General features: G+C 37.1%; 1 protein-coding gene across 1 annotated transcript in view; it reads right to left on the bottom strand.

The window, feature by feature from the left end:
• RNF169 (ring finger protein 169) overlaps window positions 1-19802 on the bottom strand; it is a 59772-nt gene that overhangs the window by 36391 nt on the left and 3579 nt on the right. The window contains exon 2 of the mRNA XM_081099156.1: window positions 5171-5244. Coding sequence (XP_080955282.1) covers window positions 5171-5244 — 74 coding nt within the window. The remainder of the gene's footprint in view (window positions 1-5170; window positions 5245-19802) is intronic.

Here is a 19802-nt window from a genome sequence, read left to right as displayed (position 1 = left end):
AACTAGGCCTTCTTTGATCTGGCTCTTCTATCTCTCCCAGCTCATCTCCTTCCAAATCCCCACACCATCCTTCCATTCAGCTCTGGCCACACTGTTCCTCAAACAAGCCAAACTTGTTTCTGTCTCAGGGCCTTTGCATTCGCTGCTCCCTTTGCCTGGAATGCACTTTCCTCATACCTTAACTTGGTTTGCTCCCTCTCTTCTTTCAGGCTTCAACTTAAATGGTGCCTTCTCTGAAAGACCTCCCCTGATCACTCTTATCTAAAATAATCCCTTCTACTGACTAGCTATGTCCACACACACAAAAAAAATTCAAAAATAAAACAATCCTTTCCACTCCCCTTAACTTTCCTTATCCTGCTTTGCGTATGCGTGTGCGTGTGCGTGTGCGTGTGTGTGTGTGTAGTGTGTGTAGAGCGTGTGTGTAGTGTGTGTGTGTGTGTGTGTGTGTGTGTGTGTTTATTTACTGTCTATCTTCCCCACGAGAATGGAATCTCACTAAGGGCAAGCACCTCAGACCTCAGGTTATCATATTCACCACTGTATACCCAATACCTGGCATATAGTAGGGACACAGTGAATAAATGAATACACACCATGATTTCATTTATACTGAAAAAGATTAAAGTGTGTACATGCGTGTGTGTGTGTGTGTGTGTGTGTGTAAGGGCCTAGGAAGAGACTGGAAAATAAGGAAAAGAGAAACATTCACCTTTCGCTCTGCATATTCCTGCATTATTTTTTAATTTAAAAAAAAAAACCATTTTGACATATGGCAGGAAGAAAATTTTAAACATACTTAGAAATATAAACTTATTTATAGAATCATAAAATTTATAAATCCATAGTAACCTCAGTAGGCATAACACTATCCCATGGGTTGAATAATCTATGATTATTAAGGAAACATCTTTTAAAAGAACCAGAATTAGGGGAATAAAATTTCTTGTTAACTTTTTATAGCCTGTATAAAGGTTTTTACTGCCCCTTACACAAAATAATAAAGTATACTTGGGGAGAAACCAAGATGGCGGCATAGGTTAACGCCGGAGATTGCTGCCTCGAACAACCACTTCAGAGATATAACTAAAGGACAGAACGGACATCATCCAGAACCACAGAAAGGCTGGCTGAGTGGAAATTCTACAACTAGGAGGAAAGAGAATATCATACCCAGACTCAGAGGAGGCGCAGTGCTGAAGTGAAATACTCAGGTGCAGAGTGCGCGCGCGCAGCGGGCTGGCGGCGGAGGGAGAGGTTGTTTTCAATCGGGAGGGAGTTTCAGACTCTGAGCTCCAGATCCGGGCGAGTCTTTAGGGACCCAGACTCAAACGGGAGAAGCGGGACTGTCTGGCTTCGGTCGGAACTCGAAGGCAGCTTTCTCTCCGAGGTTTGCAGCGGTTGCTGGGACTCTGAGAGGCAGAGCCTCTGCGGACTGGACTGAGAGCAGCCATAACTGCTTGTTCCGCCCGCCTTGTAGATCCCCAGGGACCCGCCCCGCCCAAGCCCTGCGCAGAGCCATTTGCCGGATAGCCTCAGGCAAAGGCTAGATTAGCACCGCCCTAGAGATCCAGCACAGAAGCTCTCCCACTGCAGACACAGCTGACTCTCATAGCCAGTTAGCCTGGAGGTCAAATCACCCCTGGTATTGCCAACAATCAAGGCTTAACTACAACAAGACTGCGCACAAAGACCACTAGGGGGCGCACCAAGAAAAGTTAAAAAAATGCGGAGACAAAGAAACAGGATGCAAATGTCAGAAATGGAAGATATAGAGCTCAAAACCACACTTTTAAGGTCTCTCAAGAACTGTCTAGAAGCTGCTGATAAACTTAGTAAGGCCCTCGAAAAGACTGGTGAGACCGCCGATAAATGTAGTGAGATCCTCAAGAAATCTAATGAGACCCTCAATGTTGTGATAAAGAACCATCTAGAAATTAAGCATACACTGACTGAAATAAAAACTATTATACAGACTCCCAACAGCAGACCAGAGGAGCGCAAGAATCAAGTCAAAGATTTGAAATGCAAAGAAGCAAAAAACACCCAACCGGAAAAGCAAAATGAAAAAAGAATCCGAAAATACGAAGATAGTGTAAGGAGCCTCTGGGACAACTTCAATCGTACCAACATCAGAATTATAGGGGTGCCAGAAGAAGAGAGAGAGCAAGATATTGAAGACCTATTTGAAGAAATAATGACAGAAAACTTCCCCCACCTGGTGAAGGAAATAGACTTACAGGTCCAGGAAGCACAGAGAACCCCAAACAAAAGGAATCCAAAGAGGACCACACCAAGACACATCATAATTAAAATGCCAAGAGCAAAAGACAAAGAGAGAATCTTAAAAGCAGCAAGAGAAAGAAACCCAGTTACCTACAAGGGAATACCCATACAACTGTCAGCTGATTTCTCAACAGAAACTTTGCAGGCCAGGAGGGAGTGGCAAGAAATATTCAAAGTGATGAATACCAAGAACCTACAACCAAGATTACTTTATCCAGCAAAGCTATCATTCAGAACTGAAGGTCAGATAAAGAGCTTCACAGATAAGGAAAAGCTAAAGGAGTTCATCACCACCAAACCAGTATTATATGAAATGCTGAAAGGTATCCTTTAAGAAGAGGAAGAAGAAAAAGGTAAAGATACATATTATGAACAAGAAATATGCATCTATCAACAAGTGAATCTAAGAATCAAGTGAATAAATAATCTGGTGATCATAATAGAATCAGGGACATAGAAAGGGAATGGACTGACTATTCTTGGGGGGGAAAGGGGTGTGGGAGATGCAGGAAGAGACTGGACAAAAATCGTGCACCTATGGATGAGGACAGTGGGTGGGGAGTGAGGGCGGAGGGTGGGGCAGGAACTGGGAGGAGGGAAGTTATGGGGGGAAAAAAGAGGAACAAATGTAATAATCTGAACAATAAAGATTTAATTTAAAAAAAAATAAAGTATACTAAATAAAAAATGTATTAATAATATGTTATACATCAAATTAGTAATGGGGAGTCCTATAGAGTTCATTTCCACTTACCATCCCTTGCTCAGGACCAGTTTTTAAAGACATTCCTCCCCTAGAGATTCATCTAGATAACTATATATTTCTTTTGTTTCAGAAAATATGCACTCTGAGGCATCTTTTTCTCTATCAACTTCTCCATAAAATGTCTAGTGCCTTTTAAATTTTTTTACAACTTTATTGAGGCATACTTTACATATTATATAACTTATCCATTTCAAGTGTATAATTTAATGATTTTTAGTAAATTTCTCAAGTTGGGGAACACACCATAAATCAGCTTTAGAAATGTTCACTACTATAATAAAATCACACCCATTTATTGTTAATTCCCATTCCTATCCCTACTCCAATCAACCATTAATCTGTTTTTCTCTATACATTTGTCTATTCTGAACATTTTCTATAATGGAATTATATAATACATGGCCTCTTGTATCTGGCTTCTTTCACTTAGCATCTTTTTGGGGTTCATCCATGTGGTAGCATGTACCACTGATTCATTCCTTTTTATTGCTGAATAGTATTCCATTGTATGGATGTCCCATAGTGACTTTTGATTTTATGACTTGAATTTTCATTTTCCAGGTTGTACAAAGAATGCAGGATAACTTGGGTATTTGTGCATAGATCCCACAGGAGAAGAACCTATAGTTAACTTTTACTTAATCCAAATAACACAGGTGTTTTTCAAACACAATTCACTTTACATGAGAATGTCCTAGCCTCCTTCAGCATTACGCCATCAGTCCTTTTAAAACCATCTTCCTGCACCTCCCTCCTAAGAGGAACACAAGTAAGTCAAGGTTTCTTCTCTAAAGGCTTATAAAAACCTCTACTCTTACCATGCCTTCTGCTTTAACTCCCTTTTCTATCTCCAGCTCCTTGTTTTCTCTTTATCTTCAAGCTGATAGCTTTAAACCATATTCTCCATGATCCCTGCAACCCAGGTACATGCCCTTAACCAGGAATCAAGCCCAGGCCCTTTGGTCAGAGGGACAATGCTCTAACCACTGAGTCAATGCCAGGGCCATGTTTTTTGAAAAGGAACATTAGAGCTAATTATCTGTATATTCTAGAATTTTATTTAAGAGGAATCTGTGGTTCTTTTGATGTGGCCCCTGAGAATAATTTCTTACCATGTAGAAAAAGCTTTGTAAGTGATTTTTTTAAAACACAGAATACAAATAAAAAACTCACAATACCAATATTAAAGGAGAATGACAGCTCAACTCAGCATATGACATCCTCATTTTTAAAAGGGTCAAAGAATGTATAGTAATTAAGAACAGTTTTCTATTATCTCTTTAACATGGCCTTGTTAATACTGATTTTTTTATTCAATATGAAATTCTACAAATAATGTTACTGCCTCGCCTCTGCTTTTGAAGATGTCTGATTCAGATTAAGTGGATTACTCATCGTTATAAAATACTAAATATCCACAGGTAGAATGATTATCTAATCATTTATGAATGTGGGTTAAGAGACGGTGCTACAGAAAGAGGGCTGGGGAAGGATGATACAGATTTTGTAACATACTTCTTATTACTAGCCTTTTTAAAGTCTTAATTCTCTAAGTGATTCCCAGACAATTAGCTTGAAAACATTCCAAATAAGATGATGTAGACACAGGTAAAAGCTTTCCCAAGGGTAAAGGTTCTCTAGGAAATTATTTCATTACCCTGTTACTGGCCTAAGTTACAGTTATTCTGGAGTATTTAACAGAGTAAAAGCAATAAAGGATAATATCAGTTACATGCAATTAGAACCTTGCAAGATAAGGAAAAATAGTAAAAGCTATCATTATAAAAGTTTGAATGTTAGCGTTTAACTAACATTTAAATGCCAAGAATACCTCTCTTGGTGGCCAGTTATTGTAGCAGGTATGTGACAGGTGCTATGAGCTACACTTTCACCTTTGAAAGGACAGCTTAGAAGGGGGTTCTTAGTTAAGATTTACTCTACTCCCATTATAGCTACAATCTAACTATGCTGGTATAATGTAATATGTAGAAAGACAGGCTCTGAATTGTAAATTTAAAAAAACACTAGGCAAACCAAAACTCTCACTAAGCATTCTTTAATGCCATTATTTTAATTTACTTTTAAAAAATGAATGGCATGATAACATGTATACTATACCTTTCTCAGGCTTTCATATTCCTCACGAAGTTCCCCAGGCTTGCTTAATTTGATTGGTGTTCTGAATATAAACTCTGGAAGAAAGGGAAAAGAAGATTTTAAAAAATATATATTTTTATTGATTTCAGAGAGGAAGGGAGAGGGGGAGACAGATAGAAACATCAATGATGAGAGAAAATCATTGATCAGCTGCCTCCTGAATGCCCCACACTAGGGATTGAATCCGCAACCCGGGCATGTGCCTTGACCAGGAATCAAACCGTGATCTCCTGGTTCATAGGGCGGAAGCCCAACCACTGAGCCACGCCGGCAGGGCAAGAACATGCTTTTTAATAGGATGTCTTAGGAAGGAACCAACCAACACCTCATCCTACTGCTGCCCCCACATTATCAACTACATTAAAAGTGTGGTCATCTTAACTTGAATATTCATTCATTCATTTAACAAATAATTATTAAGGGTGTAAACCAGGCACAGTTCTAAGCACTGTAGAGAAGCAGTAACAAATAAGATCCTAGCTCTCATGGAGTTTACAATCTATGAAGGGAAACAGACAATAAGCAAATATATGAGTGTACATAATACAACTGATGGTGCTAAGTGCTATGAAGGAAAATAAATGTAAAATGGAAGAAAAAGATTACTTTATATAGAGTGGTCTGGAAGGGCCTGACTGGTAAAGTTAACATATTAAAAGACTTTAAGGAAAAACTTTATTTAAAGGTCTTAGTTCAGTGTTACCAAGTAACATTTTAAATGAGCTAAAGTTTTGTTCATAATACTATATTTTTCTATTTCTTTTTAAACGCTGTCACCAGATTGTTTTCCTGTACACAAGCTGTAAATATTTCCAGTATAGAACCAGATTTTTTTTTTATCCTCAAAGACTTCAGTGGTTTTGATCTGCCAATCAAGTAAAAACTCTTCAACATGTCATTCAAGGTTCTCCAGAGACTGCACATAACCATCTTTATAAAGCACTGTGTCTCTTGACCCTAGTTACAATATATATGTTGTAATCTGTTCTGCTGTGTTTTTAGCTAAAATTCTGAATCCGAGATACTCAGGTCATAGGAGGCACACAATATATGTTGGTTATATAAATAGATGATTAAACCCAAGTTAAGAACAGGAATAAAAGGTAAGTTGTAAGTGTTGTCAAAAAGGAGGGGGAAAGTACACATAAACTCCGTAAGTGTACATGACACTTTTAAAGACCCCTATGTATATCCAGTGATTGAAACAGTATTTATTTTGACTTTTTAATAACTTTACATCCCATTGAGGTTGATAAATACTTGTTGCAGAAAAGGTGACTTCGTCATTTTTCAGTTGTCTCAACTATTTTACAAAGACTCTTATTTAGTACATCTGAGAAGAGTGGAAGATACTTAGAAACATTGCATCTAACGCAGATGTAGAAGTGGAGTAACCTAAAGGTCTACCAAGTACTAGAGAATTGTTAGACCCTCGGTATGGGAGATAAAGCATTCCCTCACCTTCATCCACTATGCGTTGGTGTTGTACGTTCTGTGGATTTTGACAAATGAACAGTGACATATGTCCATCATTAGAATATTGCACTTCTCTGTGTGCTGCACACCCCGTCCATCCTGGCAGTATTTGGTGACTGTAAATTGGTACTCCTCCCCTACCCCTGCCCAGTTTTGTTACTCTCAGATAAGTCAAGGCATAGTAGGATTTCAGTCAGTATGTGGAGTACCTACTTGGCCTTATTTATGAACTTATTTCTAAATAAATATTTCAAAGTGACCTTAATGAACTTTAGGTGCTTACATCATTGTAGGTATACCCTTGGTAACAAGTCTACCATCCTGATATTGATAATGGGGGAAGCTATGTATGTATGGGAGCAGGAAGTATATGGGAAATCTCTCTACCTTTCTCTCAATTTCGTTGTGAAACTAAAACTGCTCTAAAAAAAAACCCAAATTATTTTAAAAAAATAATAATAAGCAGAGCAACAAGACGCCAAAAGAACCAGAAAAGAACCTTAGTGCAGAGGAGTTAGTCCCAATTTCACCAATCAATCCACCAGCTTCTATGGGAGTTTTCAAGTGTTTCCGTCGCACAGAAGCAACCACTCACTCTACCTTCATCTCACAGAGAAGTGCGAGCAAGGACTTTAGGTGACGTGGAGATGCTGAATATTTTGGTATTTGCAAATGAATCCTTTGGTTCAAGTACTTTCTGGATGTCTGTCCTCTGACTATTATGTTTAACAGGAAGGGGAACTCTAACAACATGATGCCTTAAGAATGACACAGACCTGTGGCTAGTAACCTAAGCCGACTATTGCATTCAGTGTAACGTAAACTGTAGGAGCAGCTATACTTCCTTGAAGGTCCTTCCTAAAAAGGGTTTTCTCTGGGGCGTGGTTACTGGATATTAATAGAGGCAAACAAACAAAACAAACTACAAGACATTTTGCTAATTACACCAAACCCTCAGGAATGCAATGTCATTCATTGTCAAAGCACCCACACTCAATACAAAATTAGAAAAAGAACCTCACTGAACTTTACTGGGAAGATGCTACCCTGACTACTATGTTTGAGTTTCTTACTCTGTAGGTTCAACTTATCAGTGCAGCAGAATGACTGAATACTCCCACTTACTAGCTATTTGCCTTTGGGCCAATAAAAAAATCTCTTTAGCTAATCTCCATCTCTGTCACCACCAGCAGCATCATATGATAGCCGGCCGTTATGTATCACATTATACCAAGCCCATTTCTAAGGACTGTATAATTAACTCACTTAATCTTCATAATGATCTAATGGGGAGATACTATTATCCCAGTTTACAAATGAGGAAACCGAGGCACAGAGCCCTTAATTTGCCCAAGGCTACAATGCTGTAAGGAAAAGAGCTATAGGACTTACACCCAGGCAATCTAGCTCTAGGATCTGTGTTCTCACTCACTACATCTTATTACCTCTTTAATAATTTTTTAAAAGCCTAAAGACCTCTTTAATAATTTTTAAAGCCATATAAAATGAGCAAAGGACATTTTAGATTTATAAACATATTAAAATCTGTTCAATTTCATTAATATTTCAAGAGATTAAAACCTTTTAAACCAAAATGCTTTTATGTATCAGATAGGCAAAGATAAAAAAGTGTTTGATGAAGGCAAGAGTTAGCAAGGGCATCCTTTATCTTAAAGATAAATATCATACAGATGTACAAAGATGTACATATAAGAATGTTCACTGCAAATCACTCAACACTGAAGACTGTAAACAACCTGTCCTTCAACTAGAGACTGATTGAGTAAATTATCAGATAACTGGAAGGCTATGAATATATTTCTATCCTATCTATTTATATGCCTGGTATGGTTTCTTGGTTTACCTGGTAATTTTCTTAGAAAGTCATTCATTGTACATATATAAAAAACTGTAGAGGCTCTGGATGATATTATATTCCTACAGAGGATTCACCATGTTCTCTGATAGACAGTTAGAATGGGGGCGGGACATGAGCTGATTCAAGGCAGGCTGCAATCTTTGCAAAGCTTGTAAAGCTCATTCTACCCTGGTCTGTAGCCCTTCGAGGGTCCAAATGAGTCTGGGGTGTTTACCAAACCTACCTTCCTTAGAAGGTCCTAACTTTTTCTCCTCAACACTGAGGAACCGCTAAAAAATGCTTTGCTTTTCCGTATCTTTCTGTGAAACCTCTTAGCCTTTTACTCTGCACAGTTTAAAACTCAGCAAACGCCTCAAGGGAAAAAAGCAGGTGGAGGGGGCAGAGGGAGGGGGATGTACCTCCTTTCTCTCTGGTATCTGGCCTCTCAAGTTCTGGTTGCCTTGGCAGCCCTGAACTACATTTTTTTTTTTTAAATCTCTAGCTCCATGAAGAAAGCTCTGCTGGCTTTTCTGCTTCTTAATAGCTGCACTCTCCCTTTGCCAAGAATCCACAAATGTCTGAAGGTCCTGGCTGCCTTGGCAACTTACCAATGCCTTCATATAGATTTTTTTCTAAATCAGGCTTTTCTAATTATTCTCAGCAGTAGTTTTGGTCTGCTTCAATCTGTTCCATCACAGCAAGAAGCAAAATCTACGTTCTTCATAAGCAGTGGAGAATATAAAATTCTCATCATGAAAACAGACACCATTACTAAAGAGGAATGAGCAATGAGGAAGAAGACAAAAGTAGAGACTATTCCTTTAAGAAAGTCAAGAAAGGCATATAATAAAGGTCGAACATAAATAGTCCAAGTCCTAAAGAAACTTACAACCTTACGAGGGAATGAAAAATATATTTGAGCTGAAACCGGTTTGGCTCAGTGGATAGAGCGTTGGCCTGCGGATTGAAAGGTCCCAGGTTCGATTCCGGTCAAGGGCATGTATCTGGGTTGCGGGCACATCCCCAGTGGGAGATGTGCAGGAGGCAGCTGATTGATGTTTCTCTCTCATCGATGTTTCTAACTCTCTCTCTCTCTCCCTTCCTCTCTGCAAAAAATCAATAAAATATATTTAAAAAATATATATATATATATATATATTTGAGTGAAACAACTATAGAATGTCAAAGAGTTGTAAAACTAAATGCCCAAGTGCTGCACAGAACACCAAGAGACAGCAAAACATATGTAAGTGCAGGAATACACAGGAAACAAGGGGCCATTACCCGTATTAATCTCAAGGTTACCTGCTTATACTACTCACTAATCTTTCAAGCAACCACTGTCAAATGGAATATGCAAAAAGAGAAATCTGAATGTTAAATTAAGCATCCAGAAGAAGTAAAAAGGTAGAAACACAGGGAGTGAACCACAAATGTGTTTTAAAATCAAAGTAAAGAGGTTTCTATTTTATTTACTATTTTTTGGTTTATCCCTAACTCTCCAAGAGTGCAGATGACAGCCAAGTACCAACTAATGCAACTGCTCATTTACCCACTTGCCCAAGACAAGTAACAATTTACAGTTGGTAATATAAAAAGTGTTTACCTGGGAAGAAAAGGAAGTACACAGAGAAAAAGTTAAAAGCTAATAAAATATTAACATCAAATGTTAAGACTAATTACTTAAGTACCATAACAAACACCACAGATAACTACTGCATTAACTTACACTATTTGTGTTTTAAAACTATCCTTTGGCTCCAGAGACAGATGCATGGAACAGACTGTGGAATCTCAGAGGGAAGGTTGGGGAAGGGGGGGTTGGGGGAGATGTGGGGGAGAGAGATTAATTTATGTGCATAGATGCATAATCCATGAGCACAGACAATAGTGTAGTAAAGGCCTGGGGTAGGGGGTGAGGGCGGGCTAGAAGGAGTCAATGGGGGAAAGGGGGACATCTGTAATACTTTCAACAGTAAATATAAATTTAAAAAATAAAACTATCCTTTGGCAAAGAACTAACCAAAATCATAGCCCACATACAAAAAAAACTTATCAAATGTTTGTAGACACTTCTCCAAAGTGGACATAAGGATAGCCAAGAGACATGAAAAAAATGCTCAGTCACTAATTATCAGAGAGATGCAAATTAAAACAATGAGGTACTCCTCACACCTGTCAGAATGGCTGTCATCAACAAATGACAAGTGCTGGCGAGGATGTGGAGAAAAGGGAACCCTCACGCACTGCTAGTGGGAATGAGACTTGTGCAGCCACTATGAAAAGCAGTATGGAGTTTCCTCAAAAAATTAAAAATGGAACTGCCATTTGACTCAGTGATCCCACTTCTGGGAATAGATCCTAAGAAACCTGCAACATCAATCAGAAAGAATGTATGCACCCCTATGTTCATAGCAGCACCATTTACAATAGCTACTAGTAAAATTGGGAAACAGCCCAGTGCCCATCAGTAGATGAGTGGATAAAAAAGTTGTGGTACATTTATACCATTGAATACTATGCAGCTATATAAAAGGATCTTTTACCCTTTCAGCATGGAGGGACTGGAGAGTACTATACTAAGCAAAATAAGACAGTCAGAGAGAGACAAGTATCACATGATCTCACTCATACGTGGAATCTAATGAACAAAATAGATCCAGGGACATAGAAACATGAAACAGACTGACAAATCTCAGAGGGTAGGTAGGGGTGTGAGCAGGGGTAGGGGGAGAGAGAGAAAAAAAAACATCACCTTGAGAGAAAAAGGGATTGGTTGCCCAGTAATCTAACCCACAACCCAGGTATGTTCCTGGACAGGGAAATGAATCACTATAACCTTCAGTGTACGGGACGACATTCCAGCCAACTAAGCCACACAAGCCAGGGCATGCAGTTTTATTATAATAACTAGAGGCCCAATGCACAAAATTCATGCAAAGGGCTACGTCCTCAGAGCCACAGCTTCGTCCAGAAGGTCATCCAGAAGGATGTCTGGAAGGTCGTTCAGCTGTCTGGTCTAATTAACAGATTACACTTTTATTATTATAGATTTTATAGAACAAAACACTAGATAAGCACAAGGGAAATGACAAAATTGAAGGAAATAAAGGGAAAATAAGTTCACTGTTATTCAGAAAAATAAAAACCAAAATTGGATATGTTATCTTCAGGCTTAAAAATTTAATTGTACATATATGTAATGAGAAAAACTGGCTTAATAGCAGTTCATGTGGGAGAAGGGAGGAAGCAATTTTGTTTCTACAAATTCAGTATGAGCAAGGCCAATGTAATTTTTGATAGTATTAATAAGAATTTAGCATCCAGATGAAGAGACAGTAAGCTGCATTATACTTTGCATTAGTCAGCCATTATTTAAAGTATAAGGTTCAGTTCTGAGTGGCATCGTTAAAGATAACCAGAAGAGTAAAGAAATTATGACATAAAAAAAAAAAAGAAATTATGACATAGGACCAAAAACTTTAAGGTCTTTTTTAGGAATCTTTTCCCTTCATTAAACATTTACTGAGTACCTAATACATTCTAGGTACCACATTAAGTGCTGACTACACAAAGACATAATCCCTGACCTCAAAGAGTTCAGTGTACTACCGGAAACAGACACACATAGAACTAAAATCCACTGACATGTAGATGCATATACTCACATGGTGGCACAAAGGATGGTGTGACTCATATTTGAGAAAAAATTTCACAGAGCACTTGTTTCACCTGGGTTTAAAAGATGAATATTTTGACAGGAGGATAAGAAGGAGGAGTATCATAAGTAGAATAATCATAGGTGACAAAAGGTCAAAAAGGTTTCAAAAAGCATACTATATTCCAAGAACTCTATGTGGTCTGACCACAATCTTGAGATAGGAAGGAAGAGGACCAAAGAGATGAATTTGAGAACTTTAACCTAAAAAGTTAGGCAGAAATAATCATGGTCTTTAAATATTTGAACACCGGCCAGGCCAGTGTGGGTCAGTGGTTGAGTGTCGACCTATGAACCAGCAGGTCACCGGTTCCATTCCAGGTCAGGGCACATGCCTGGGTTGTGGGCTCAATCCTCAGTACCGAGCGTGCAGGAGGCAGCCGATCAGTGATTCTATCTTATCACTGATGTTTCTACCTCTTTCTCTCTGAAATCAATAAAATTCCTAGTCACCAAAATGGGAGAAGTATCGCCTATTCCAGTGTAAGATCAATCTCCCCCTGGTGTTCCAGATCTCATTTTCTCTCACTTCTTCATAAACGTAGCTCATTCAGTTTTCTCCACTCTCGACAGCACCATTGATTTCTCTCTCTCTCTGCTATAATATACAAATTTAACATCCACAAATGACTTATAATGTCACCTGTCATCTACCAAATTCAAATATATGACAGCATGTTACTGGAGTCTACTTTTTTTTTTTTTGGACTCTTTAATTATTTAACACTGGTTATTCAACTATGCTGACACCAGTACCTGTTTTAATTAATATTTATAATAGTTTAATTTTTGATAATCAATGTGTTCCAAAATCAGCTAGGGCAGAAAGGAACTATTTTTAAAGTGGAACTTATCAATAAGGATGATTAGTGACTAAGAACAGTTAACAATTTCGGAACACATTGTTTATCAAATATTAAACTATTATAAATATTAATTAAAACAGGTATTGGTGTCAGCATAGTTGAATAACCAGTGTTAAATAATTTAAAGAGTCCAAAAAATCAATTATTTGCCAATCTTATTAAATCTATTCCCATAATCATTACCTGCCCCCTCTCCCTTTGTATGATTTTGAAACAAATTCCAGATATCATATCATCTTACCCAGAAACATTTTCGCATCTCTCTTAAAGGATTCTTTTAAAACATGTAACCATAAAACTACTGTCACACTAAAAACTTAATACCTTTAATACAAAAAAAAAAAGAAAAAGAAAAAGAAAATCCAACCTGTATTCAATTCCAATCAAATGTTTTTATAGTTTTTCAAATCAGGATCCAAATAAGTTCATACACTTAAACTGCAGATTTCCCTTCTATTGCTTTTTCTTCTTCACATATTTGTGGAAGAAAATGGGCCATTTGTAGTTTGCATAAACTGAATTTAGCTCATTGTATCCATGTATTACTTAGTGGGTGGATTTTACTATTTACTCAGTTTGGTTTTTTGGTTCATTTCTATTCACATTTTCCACTCATTTCTGCGTCAGGTTATATTTTTTAAGAAATTGACTATTTTATATAATTTTTCAAATCCATGGGCATAAAGTTTGCCATATTTTACAGTTAATGGGCTTTTAAAAATCTTTATCTGGAGATGTATTACCTGTTCCACTCCTAACGTTATATATGCCTGCTTGCTTTTTATTTTTCCTTGACCAATTTTGCCAGAGACTTGGCTATAATAGAGATTCAATGTTAATTCCTCAACTAGATTTGGTTTTGATTTTCTTGTTTACTATTCAGTAATTGGTTATTTTTTCTGACCTTTTACTTCCGTTAAGTTTAATCTGCTGTGAGTTTCTAACTTCTTCAGTTAGCCTCTTAATAGTTTTCGGTCTTCAAGTACCTTACAGATTCTAGGGCATACATTTTTCCATATTAACATCTCTGAAACTGGGATGTTTCCTACAATTGGAATCTTATAATCACTGCCAGCCAGCAGCAGTGATGATGCCACTCTCATTGCTTACACAGGTATGAACATAAGATAATTAAAGAAGCAGCTTACAAAAACTGTATAGTGATTTGCCGATTAACCCTGATGGCATGATTGGACAATTGTAACCTCTCAATGTTAACCAATAAAACTTTTACAGACCATCTGAGGAAGAGGTGGGTCTCATCTAAAAACTTTTGTGGATACCTTCTGGCAAGCTCAATAAAGCATTAGCATCAAAACTTTTTTGGAGCCAGAAGTTTGAAAGAAAATGCGGTAGATAGCTGTGGAGTACTTTTAAGAAATGCTGTATCACCTGACCAGAGTGGCTCAATGGTTGATCAATACTATGCAGAAAAACAAAAACCTCTATGATTCAGTCAAAAAAAATGATTTAGAAGAATCAAATCCTGAATATGAGGAAGTCACAGGGGTATTCTACTCATTTATTCATTTTCTTTTATAAATACGTACATAAGTGATACATTAAATCTACATCTAAATAAATTTATGAGCTCTTTCATAAGTATAAAGTTAAAAAGTCTAAGTTGTAGGAAAGCATTGTATTTGGAAAATAATAGCTCATCTTATAAGCCAAAGCACCTTAAGATTCAATGAAATATGATATAGGCACTTAAATTTTCCTTAGTATGGTTTCAGCTGTATTCAATTCTAAATATTTTCCAATTCCCATGATTATGTTTTTCATTTGTACTTTAGTTTTGGGGTTTACTTTTTAATTTTCAAACAAGGACTTGTAGGCAGGGAAAATTGATTATATGTGTTATTAATTTCTAATGTTATTGTATTGAGTCAGATAACATGGTTTATATATCAATCTTGAGTATTTGTTGAAACTTTCTTTGTGCCTAATTATGTAAATGTCCCACATTTGTTTAAAAAGGATAGATATCCTCTAATTTGGGAGGTGTATCGTTCTATGTGTATACAGTAGATCAAGTTATATATCATATTTCTTTTCTTTTAGTGGTAACCCTTAAATTTTTAATATGCATCTGACTGAAAGCCTAAAGTTAATCAATATCTCTGTCCTCCTCCTGAACTATATATAGACCATTAGAACTCTTTAATGCTGATCAGTCCCTAGCTTACATTTTATCCTTGCCTGGTATTTTAGTTCCACTTCGGTTTTAGCTCCCACAAATTGTCATAATTATTTTTGTTTTATGTAGTCAATGTTGGCTAAGTTTACCTACCAATTTTTGTTCACCAGGACTTCTTGTATCCTACTCTATCTCCAAAGTTACACTTCTTTCTTCCTGAAGTACACTGTTTAGTATAATAGTTCTTTCAGAAAGTGTGATAAATTCACTATATTTTTATCTAAAAATATTTTTATTTTGCCCTCACTCTTGAATAACTTAACTGAGTATGAAACTCAGATTTCTCTCAACACTTGGAAGATATTCTTCCATTTTTTTCAGGCCTGTCTTGTTAAGAGAGGTCTGCTCACAGTCCATTGCTCCTTTCTGGTAGCTTTTAATAGTGTCTTTGGTTCATTGCAATGTGTTTAGCTGTAAGGTTTTGTTTTGCTCATCTAAATTCTGCTAGGGAATCATGAGTCTTACACCTAAGAATTCATGTCTTTTTATTAATTCCAAAATATTTTCAAGTCATCATCTCTTTACATTCCACATCTCCTTCATTCTATTTTTCTCCTCCTGGAATTAATATTAGATGTTGGGTCTTCGTGACCTTTTATATCTTTCTTCTTCTGTTTTGCGTTCTCAAGATTTCCTCATATCTGCCTCCAAGGTTACTGATTTTCTCATCTATGTAGACTAATGCTTAATTTATTCACTGACCTTTTAACCTACATTTTTCATTGTTTAATTCTTTTTCAAATGTGCCTGTTTCATAAAGTCTTATTCATTTCTTTGGATGCCAATTAATCCTTTAATATCTTCAGTCACTTAAAATATGCTCATTTAAATTATCTTTCAAACTGCCATTCTATAATCCCAATTCTTGGAGCTATAATCATCATTTCATGTCTGCTGACTCTTATTTGTGGTAGAAAATTGTTGTTCTTGTGCGTAATTTTAAATTATAAATTCATCTCCAGTTGGGCTTATTTCTTCTGTGAGAATCCCTTGTGGCCTGAGATATGGGAGTTCCCCTGAAGTCTTGTTTTTTTGTTCTCTGGGTGACCCAGGATTATCACAAGCTTGGAGCCAGCTTTTTATTTTTTTAAATACATTTTTATCGATTTCAGAGAGGAAGGAAGAGGGACAGATAGAAACATCAGTGATAGAGAGTATCACCAATTGGTTGCCTCCCACACACCCCACACACTGGGGATCGAGCCCACAACCTGGGCATGTGCCCTGACCAGGAATGGGACCATTACATCCTGGTTCATAGGTGAACCACAGAGCCATGGGCGTGGAGCCAGCTTTTATATTAATTTCTCAGCATGGGGATACCTGACCCATATAATATAAATTCAGATCCCAAATTTGAGTGAGGCATAGGTTTCATGCTTCAATTTCTCAGGTAAGCTTTTTTCCCATTTTCTCTTTGCATAAAGTGCAGGCAAATCAAGACAGATTTCTTTTTATTGACTTGAGTCAGTGGGGAGATTTTTCTCTAGCCCACCCTGTCTCCTAGGATGCAGCACATCAGATCCCAGATATATGCAGAAGTCTTAGTTTTGGTTCCTTCTTCCGAATAGTTAATACGCAATCAGCTAGAAATAGAAAACGAGAAATAACCCCTCACTCCACTCCTTCACCCTGCTCCAGGGCAACACAGCATGAGTTCAGAGCTTACTAAAATTTGGGGTTTTCGTTTCATTTTGTTTCTGGAACCTGGAGATTTTCCTATCTTTCCTACACACTCAGGAACATATTTTAAAGAATTGTTGTGTTGTATCACCCAGCTTTTTGTTTGGTATTTGTAGCAGAAGAGCCTTCAGCTTATCTCAGCCATCTTGCTAAAAGAGAATTTGGGCTCATCGATGCATTTGTTACATTACACCCATAGTTGTGATCTCTCTAAATGCAAAGATGAACTCCTCTTTAAAACTCTTGGTGGGTCCTCACTCCTTAGCATGGCATCCAACGTCCACTATTATCCAGTAACTACTTATTTCTGCCAATTCCACTTCCTTCCACTCTCCCTCAAGTACACTATACTTCAACCACTCTCCTTACAATCCCTAAAATTCCTTGTTTCAAACTCCTATGCTTTTAAATGTAGTACTGTTTTCCCTCATCCTTATCCTGCCATCATCCATTTACCCAATATTCAGTCAAGTGTCTGCCTTTCACTTCAGCTGGGTTCTCTTTTTGTGAAAATAGCTAACATTTGAGCTAAGCATTCTAATAATTCAGTCTTAAAATTAACCTTTCAATTTTGCTACTATTACTATCGCCATTTTCATAATAAGGAAACTAAGGTACAGAGAGGTTAAGCAATGACACATAGTTATAAATGGCAGAGCTGGAATTTGAAAACAGGCAGTCTGTCTCTATTTATATTATACTCCCTTCTACAATTATATCTTGCATTACAGTTATAATTGCATTTATTACAACACATTTCAGTTGCATGTTTATATACAAACCTCCCAACTACACTGAGTTTGAGAGAATCATGCTTCTATTTGTAGCTCCATGCCAAGCACACAGAAGGCCCTCAAATGGTCACTACATTAATGACTAAAGGAAACATCCCCACAGCCACTGCTTTACTCCAGTCCAGCCCCTCTTCATCTCTGGCCTGCAGTACTAAAAGAGCCCCCGAACTGGACTCCCTTCCTCCACTTTCTACTCACATCTTTCCTTCACATTCCAACCAATATTATCTTTCTAAAGCACATTTATGATTATGTAATTCCACCACTTAAAAATCTTTAAGAGCTCAACTCTTTCTATAGGATAAAGTCCCAAATTCTTTTAGCATGATATGCCATGCCCTTCATGTCCTAACTCCATGGTAGAAGGAAAAATCTCTCTTCTTCCCCATTCCACCTATATTTAATTTCTTGTCGGTCTGAATATGTCAAGTACCGTATGCCTGCACATGCAGGTTCTTCTGCCTGGCGTGGCCATCCCTTCCTCCCTAACTTGGTGAATTCTTACTCTTTTTTCAACATTCAGCTCAAATGCCATCATCAGGTTTCCTCCTGACTGTCAACTGTCCCATTCATATACTCTTGGCAATTTTCAACTGGTGTGCCATAAGAATTTTAAAACATGCAACACCTGACTATTTAGTCAGGGGCACTGTCCTCTTTTCCCTTAAATGGTTAAAAAAAAAAAAGCCAACACAAAGCCATCCAGTGTGAATGAATCGAAATTATACCCATTTTTTTGTCAGATTAGCAAAAATATATTTTTTGGTGTGCTGCAGAATTTTAATAACTAATTAATTTATGTGTGCCATGAGATGAAAGGGTTGAAATTTGCTGCTATACTCTGTTGGCACCATGCATTTACCTCACGTACCACTTTGTATTATTATTTGATAAGGTGTGTTTCCCCAACCAGACTGTGGAATCTTAAAGAACAGGGACCATATCTTATTCATCATCTTTTTATTGTATTATCTTACACAGGATAAATGTAAGATTCAAAATGCTCATTGAATTAGTGAAATGAAATTTGATAAACATATCCCACATCCTACATGCAAGTAAACTCAGATATAAACAAATTCAAGGTAGGCAAGTCTTCCAAGATTAACTGGAAGTTAGACAAGAAATATGAATGAACAAAAATGAATACCTCCCAAATTCCTGCTGCTCAATCCTGAATCCTTCTATGGTGATTAATGCTTAGTTGGTGAGGTGATCTCATTCTGAGTTTTAAAAAGCACATAGTACATGGCAAATATTTCCTGCATTAGTATAACACATAAGGACACCCTCAAATTCTGGAATGAGTCAGTAAGGATAAGAAGTTGAGTCATTTTTATACATTTTAAAACAAATCCATACAGGCCAGGGAAATTCCTGTCCTTTTACACTACAATCACATGACTTATTCATTAGTCCTAAATGCAATTTAGGCTGCACACATAGCAAACATTGTCTGCCAACTGAGTAATTAACGAGAACTACTTGTTTTTCACAGAAAGAGAAAAATGCTTAAATGTATAAATGCTAATCTGAAGTGAACAAGGAGTTTGGGGTGGGATAAAGGGAAAGAAATTCAATTTTTTTAATCTATTCAATTTTTGAAATGCACTTTTAATACTACAAATAGTTACAAATTTTAAACTGCCAATTAAAAAAATTCATCATCCTTTGTCTAGCTTTTCTCTTTAATGATTACCCATGGTAGAAAAAAAAGAACTGTCCTAAAAATGTCTTAGTTTCAAGTTCAAAGGCAGTATAATTTAAAATGAGCATGCTTGATTTCAAATCACAAGGCTAAATGAATTCTTAATATTCATTAATTATTAACTGTTGTACATAGTTGCAAACCTACCTATGTATACCTGTGTGATAAATTTTCTTTTTTAAAAATCAATGGATTAGGACTGTCTCTAAATTTAGAATATAAGCTCCAAAAGGGAGAGATATTTTAATATTTCAACCTTCGATGTCTCCCAAAGACCTAGAACAGTGCCT

This window comes from Myotis nattereri (genome assembly GCF_964212035.1).
Source record: "Myotis nattereri genome assembly, chromosome: 9".
In the NCBI taxonomy this organism is placed as follows: domain Eukaryota; kingdom Metazoa; phylum Chordata; class Mammalia; order Chiroptera; family Vespertilionidae; genus Myotis; species Myotis nattereri.
Note: the sequence above shows the minus strand (reverse complement) of the source record. Positions and strands in the feature narration are given on the sequence as shown.